Below are 7220 nucleotides of genomic sequence, written 5' to 3'. Positions count from 1 at the left end.
TCTCACAGGCTTACATAGCAACTGAGCCCAAAAATTGGGCTTGAGCTTGGGTTAAAATTAGGCTTAGGTCTAATCTTTTCTTTGGCCCAAATTTCCACCATGAGCTTGAATTAGATTGACATTGAGTCCGAGCTACTCCAATTTATAATTCCAAGCTCAATCAAGCATTTAGCCAAATTTACCGATTGTAGTCGGTTGGATTTTTTTTTTTTTTTTTTTTGATAGAGTAGTCAGTTGAACTTGATAAATCTATCCTTGTGATTAGATAGCCAAAAAGAAGACACGTGGTATATTTTAGTTGGCCATTAATTTGTCTCCGAATTTTAATTTAAGAATACATAATAATTCTTAATTGACCCTAAATTCAATAATATTGACTTTTATGTCATGACGTGGTAAATTTTGATTGGGGTAAAATTGCATTAAAAAAAATTACAACTAAAATATTTAACAATCATTGTGTTTATATAATTTTTTTAATATTTACTATACATCGGGTACAGCAAAGCATCAATGGCCGCGTGCGGCTTCCTGTCCGGCATTGAAGGGGTGATGCGGTGTACAGCTTCACGGGTGGGAGTGGCTGGTCTTCGAACCCGTGCTCGACACGAAAAACGGCGGCGACGTTTGAGCGAAGGGACGTACGGCGCTGGGCTTCGCGGTGAGACGAGGCGCTTAGAACGTCGACAACGAGGGATTTGAGTCGAGCAAAGGTGCGAGGCTGGGCGACTCACGGTAGCTCGGCTGAAGTCGATTTCGGTGACCACGAACGACGAGCGGGTGGCGAAGCTAGGGCTGGGGAAGGGTCTCGGGCGACGCTGAAGAAAAGAAAAAAAATAAAATATTTATTTTATTTTATTTTAATCTATTATATTTTATTCTATGTTACTAAATCCTTCTCCCAACACTTCCAATTCAAAAAGAATTTAATTAACCCTCTTCAAACATAAATTAAAAATGAAATTAATTCCTGACATTAATTTCAAACATAAATTTCCAATTTTAATTAAATAAATTTCAGCAGTTACACTTAAAAGTCTAAAATTCCAAAAACGCTCTCAATTAGAGGAAATTACTGAAATTACATTACTAACAAAATTTGAGGTGTTACATTCTTCCTCACTTACAAAACTTTCGTTCTCAAAAGTTACTCATGGAACAACTCTAGATACTGGGTCCTCATCTCATCCTCTCGCTCCCAAGTGGCTTCCTTAAACTAGTGATTCTACCACAGGACTTTCACAAATACTATCTCCCTGCAGCATAATGTCTTCACCTCTCTGGCAAGAATTTCTACAGGCTTCTCCTCATAACTCAGGTTGTCATTCAACTGCAATGGCTCAAAGTCAACTGCATGGGATGGATCTGTCACATACTTCCTCAACATCGAAACATGGAAGACATTATGAACTAAAGATAGTGAGGTAATGCCAAACAGTAAGCTACGGGGCCAATTCGCTCCAAGACCTAGAAAAGTCCAATGAATCTCGGACTTAACTTCTCTTTCCTGCCAAACCTCAGAATACCTTTCATAGGTGCCACCTTTAAGAACACTTTATCACCAATCTCAAATTCTAGGTCCTTACGTCTCACATCAGCATAACTCTTCTGTCTGCTTTGAGCTATTTGCATACGAGCCCTGATCTTCTGTATTGCTTCATTCGTGGTCTGCACTAGCTCAAGTCCTAGCAATTTCTTCTCTCCTACCTCATCCCAACACACAGGAGACCTGCAGCTCTTTCCATATACAGCCTCAAATGGTGACATCCCAATAGTAGACTGGTAGTTGTTATTATAAGTAAATTCCATCAAATGCAGGTGAGCATCCCAGCTTCTTGAAAACTCTATGGCACAAACACGCAACATATCTTCCAATATCTGATTCAAACGTTTTGTCTGCCTATCGGTCTATGGGTGAAAGGCTATACTGAAATCCAACCGCATTTCCAGTGCTGCCTGAAGACTCCTCCAGAAGTTAGACGTGAAACGAGGGTCTCTGTCCGAAACAATGGACATTGGCACTTCGTGCAATCTCACCACCTCTTTCATGTATATATGTGCTTACTTATTTACTGAAAAAGTAGACTTTCCAAGTATGAAGTATGCTAATTTAGCGAGTCTGTCTACCACAACCAAATCACAGTGAAACCCTTTACGGTCCGGGGCAACCCCACAATGAAGTCCATAGACACGTGCTCCCACTTCTATTCTAGCACACTCAATGGTTGTAATAAGTCTGCTGGCTTCTATCTCGGGGCTTTCACCTACTGGCACACCAAACACTTACTGAAGAACTCAACAATCTCTCTCTTCATGTCATTCCACTAGTAATAACACTTCAAGTCCTAGTACATCTTGATGCTTCCGGGATGAATCGAAAATAGGGAACTGTGAGCCTCCGATAATAACTAATTCTTAATATCACTATCCACTAGCACGTATAAGCATCCCTGATAAAGGACACCTTCCGCTGATACCGAGAATTCACCATTATGGCTTGACTCCACCCTACGAATTCTCTCCTCCAGATAAGGGTCACATTGTTGCGCATCAACAATTCTCTGCCTTACACTCAGTTGCACTGGCAACTATGCTAACTGTGCTATGACTTTCCCCACTGGCACCTCAATCTCTGCCCGCTCTAGCTCCTTGCACAAATGAGTCTGTCTAGTAATGAGGGCTGCTGAATGGGCTACCTTTCTGCTTAAGGCATCTGCCACTATATTCGCCTTCCTTAGGTGGTACAAAATTTCACAGTCATAATCTTTCACTAACTTTAACCACCTTCTTTGCCTCATGTTTAACTTCTTCTAAGTGAAAAAATACTTTAAACTCTTGTGGTCAATGAAAATTTGTATCTTCTCTCCATATAAGTAATGCCTTCAGATCTTGAGAACGAAAACCACTGTTGTTAATTCCAAATTGTGTGTGAGATAATTCTGTTCATGCTTCTTTAATTGACAAGAAACGTAAGCAACCACTCTGCCTTGCTGCATCAATACGCATCCCAATCATTTCTTGGACGTGTCACTGTAAATGACAAAACCACATGATCCATCTGGCACTGTAAGAACTGGGGCTGAAACCAGTCTCTGCTTGAGATCTTGGAAACTACTCTCACAAGCATCATTCCAAACAAAATGAGCACCCTTCCGGGTCAACTGAGTCAATAGGGTGGCTACGCAAGAAAAATCCTTCACAAATCGTCTATAGTAGTCTGCTAACCCCAGGAAACTGCACACCTTACTGATTATGGTTGGATAAGCCCAACTTGTAATTGCATCAATCTTTGTAGAATCCACGAAGACTCCTTCCTTCGATACTAGATGCCCTAGAAAAGACACATGCCTCAACCAAAACTCACATTTAGAGAACTTAGCATACAACTTATTGGCATTCAACGTCTCCAAAACTTTTCGCAAATGCTTCTCATGTTCAGCCTCTGTCTTGGAATAAACCAAGATATCATAAATAAAAACAATCACAAAGGTGTCGAGGAATTCCTTGAACACTTTATTCATCAAATCCATGAATACGGTTGGAGCTTTCGTCAAACCGAACAACATCCCTATGAACTCATAATGCCCATACCTTGAACGAAAAATCATCTTGGGTATATCACTATCCTTTATTTTCAATTGATGGTATCCTGACCGGAGATCAATCTTTGAGAACACAGTAACTCCCTGCAAACTGCTCGAACAAGTCATCAATCCTGGGGAGTGGATATTTATTCTTTATGGTTACTTTATTTAGCTCTTTGTAGTCAATGCACAGACATAACGATCCATTCTTCTTTTTCACAAACAAAACGGGTGCACCCCATGGCGACACACTAGGGCATATGAAACCCTTGTCGAACAACTTCTACAACTGAACCTTAAGCTCTCTCAATTCTTCTGGTGCCATTCTGTACGGAGCTTTTGAGATGGGAGTTGCGCTTGGCTCCAACCCAATAGCAAAATCTATCTCCCGCTGCGGGGGCAGTCTGGAAAGATCCTCTGAAAAAATGTCTGGAAAATATTTTACTATTGGCTCTGAAGTCAAGGTGACTTCAGCCTCTCTAGTATCAACCACACTGGCCCTAATACCCCAGGCTCCTTAGTCAAACAGTCTACTGGCCTTCAATGTTGAAATCACTTTGGGTAAGACCACGGTCTCAACCCCTTTAAACATAAAACTAGCTCCTGTAGGAAGATTAAAGTTGTCCTCTGGGAGCAATCTAAGCTAGATGATTAGCAGTTAGCCAATCTATGCCCAATATCACATCAAAATCATGCATATCTAGAATTATCAAGGTCACATCTAATGCATGATTTGCTATCTCTTCCTGACATGCCTTTATCTTTTTAATAGCTAACATGATCTCTCCTAATGGAGTGGAAATAGACAGTGTAAAGAGCAAAGATTCTGACTCTAACATGAGATGCTTTACAAATATGAAGGATATAAATGAGTACGAAGAGCCGGAGTCAAACAAAACTAAAGCATGATGCCACAAAATGGGAAACGTACTTGTCACAACTGTGCCTGATTTCTCGGCCCCATGTCGAGTGGTAGAAAACACTCTACCTTGTTGCTGTTGACGACTCGGGCCTCTCTAAAATAAGCTTACAGGTTGGCCCCTAGGTTCAGACACATTACTCCTTGAGTATTTCTCTGACATATGCCCCTTCTGACCACACTGAAAATAAGCCCAGAGCCGGCTAGGCAACGTCCCTAGTGACGCCTACCATAAGTAGTACAAATCGGCTTATCTTCCTTGACAGTCATAACTTGAGAGCCCTGCTATTCCTACTAACGTGAAGCATTAACTGTGTTTTGGTTCCTTTGCTAATGCTTAGGAGCCTTGGCTCAGCCTTCCTTTTCTAACCTGCAAAGATCCCAATCTTGAGCGACTTCCTACTTTTCTCCCTCTTGGAAGTCAATATCAATCCTCACGGTGGCCCACAGTGCCAAAGCATACGTCTTGAGGTCCAAGACATGTACCATACCTCGCAATCCACTCCTCAGACCCTCGATGAACCTCTCTGTCCTCACTACCTTAGTGGCTACTAGCTCAGGAGAAAAGTGGGACAACTTATGGAATTCCTGCTCATATTCCTCTACGAACATAACTCCCTATTACAAGTTCAAGAATTTTGCCTGCTTGTTGTACCAGGTGTTGGCTGAAAAATACTTCTCATAAAAACGCTCCTTAAACTGCTCCCAGGTTGCAAGTCCCCCACTAGTATCAATCATTTTCTTTGTTCAATGCCACCAAATCTTTGCGTTGCCAGTCAGCATAAAAACTGCACATTGGAGCTTGTGCTCTTTCGGGCACCTCATAAATCAGAAAATCATCTTGATCGATGATAACCACATCTCTGCTTTAGTGGGATCCCTCAACGATCCATCAAAGAAGCGAGGGTCAAACTTCCTGAAATCTCTCAAGTGTTTAGCCTCAAGAGACAGGTTCTGCAGTCTCGATTCTGCGAATGGGTCTACTGCAACTGCTTAGGTGGCACTTGTTCTTTCTGAGCCTAGTTCTAGACAGTCTATCTTGACATCGTATTACGGATCAACTCATGTCTTTCCATTAGGGAGGATGCAACAGCTTCACCAATCCTTCCCTCCATTGCCTTCTCATTGACTTGGGTTATAGGTGGATTCGGAGTTGTTGGGACGGTATGGCTACCCTCGACTCCCTCTTCTTGCACCCCTGGAAGGGGAGGATCCTGAACTCGTGGATGTTGCACTTGGAGGTCCTGAACCCCTCCTCTAACAGTCTTTCTTGCTTTAAGCTTAGGTGCTATGTTCTGTCATGAACTCACAAATCAGCTCTCTCTCTCTCTAGATCTTTCTCTAAAAGACATGCTACTGAAACATTACATCACTAATCTCATATATGTACTGAAAATTTTCATTAGTAAGACATACCTAGCGATGACGAGGAATCTGTTACTGGGCCACAAGAACTATCTAGACTTACGTAGTAAGTCAGTCTTCAGAACCCAAAACATGGGCTTTGATACCAACTGTATCCATCCGACCCCCTAAGACTCAAGCTAGGCCGTTACTAACGCATGCAAGTATATAAGTTAAAACGACCTTTTTTTTATAATGAAATAAATGCTAAATTAATGAGACAACTAAAAAGATTTACATTAAATTCAAATACTTAAAGTCAAAGGATAGGGTACCCATAAATCATGAAAAGAAACAAAAGTATGAAAACAAAACATAAACGGTAGTCTGAATCTCAAAATTGAAAATGTAAAACATAATAGAAATATTAAAATATGAGCGAAAGCATGTAAACTAGTCCTCGGTGGCTTGATCAAGAATTCCTCTTGTCAGTCGCTGGTGCATCTCTACCCTTACCTGAAACAACAACATGAGAAATTATGAGTATAAAATACTCAGTAAGTAACCCTACTACTGGGTCAGGCTAGGCATCTATGTCCTTTAGATGCCTACCTCTAGTGGAACATAAAAACTCCTCTAGTCCTCATGGGACTCATACATGAATAACTTTTTTTGATCCTACTATAGTTAAGTATACCCACTACCTCTAATAAGTCCCATAAGACCTACAACTGCTAGTGAATCTCAAAGGAAAGCACCACCTTTAGTGAATCCCAAAGGAAACACAACCTATGGTGGATCCCGAAGGAAACCACCACCTCTGGTGAATTCCGAAGGAAACACAACCTCTGGTAGGCATCTAACTAATCAGTGAGGAAACTATCATGATCTCAACATCACAAGTATCATATCATGGTTCTATAACATATACATCTCATCATCATGGTATTACAACGTACATATACATCTCATTATCATGGTGCTATAACATACATAAACATCTCATTATCATGGTTCTATAGCATACATATACATCTCATCATCCTATATCAAATACAATCTCATGGACTAAAATATCACCTCATACTAGCATTCAAGTATTTATATGCGCATTTAATCTTTCAGATCCTCATACGAAAACATACATCAATTATACTATACTATCATACTGTCATGCTATCGTTCTGTCATAATCTCAATCTATCATGTCATAATCTCAATCTATTATTCTGTCTCGGCCGAAGCAGTGGGAGATTTGAAGTTATTTTTCAACGTTAGATATATCATACTTAAAGATGTTTTGTATGCACCTCTTATGAAGAGGAATTTAATATCTATCACTTGTATTATGGAACACATGTATAAAATATATT

At 40.5% G+C, this 7220-nt stretch overlaps 1 protein-coding gene across 1 annotated transcript; it reads right to left on the bottom strand.

The window, feature by feature from the left end:
- Positions 1–1225: 1225 nt before the first annotated feature.
- On the bottom strand, positions 1226–2016 carry LOC150038374 (uncharacterized). Its single transcript, XM_090312890.1, has 3 exons — positions 1929–2016; positions 1563–1844; positions 1226–1365 (listed from the first exon to the last, which is right to left on the bottom strand). Exons 1-3 carry the CDS (start codon positions 2014–2016, stop codon positions 1226–1228), a joined length of 510 nt encoding a protein of 169 aa, XP_090169016.1.
- Positions 2017–7220: the final 5204 nt, after the last annotated feature.

Source organism: Benincasa hispida, chromosome 1 (assembly GCF_027475165.1).
Source record: "Benincasa hispida cultivar pf3 chromosome 1, pf3_genome.v1.1, whole genome shotgun sequence".
Classification (NCBI taxonomy): Eukaryota; Viridiplantae; Streptophyta; class Magnoliopsida; order Cucurbitales; family Cucurbitaceae; genus Benincasa; species Benincasa hispida.
The sequence above is the reverse complement of the archived record's forward strand: the minus strand, read 5'-3'. Positions and strand labels throughout refer to the sequence as shown.

Coding starts and splice junctions, on each gene's coding strand:
- LOC150038374 (XM_090312890.1), bottom strand. CDS start 2,016: ATGTCCATTGTTTCGGACAGAGACCCTCGTTTCACGTCTAACTTCTGG. Junction 1,845..1,928: donor GGAAATGCGGTTGGATTTCA/GTATAGCCTTTC, acceptor TTTGTGCCATAG/AGTTTTCAAGAAGCTGGGAT. Junction 1,366..1,562: donor GGACCTAGAATTTGAGATTG/GTGATAAAGTGT, acceptor AGTATGTGACAG/ATCCATCCCATGCAGTTGAC.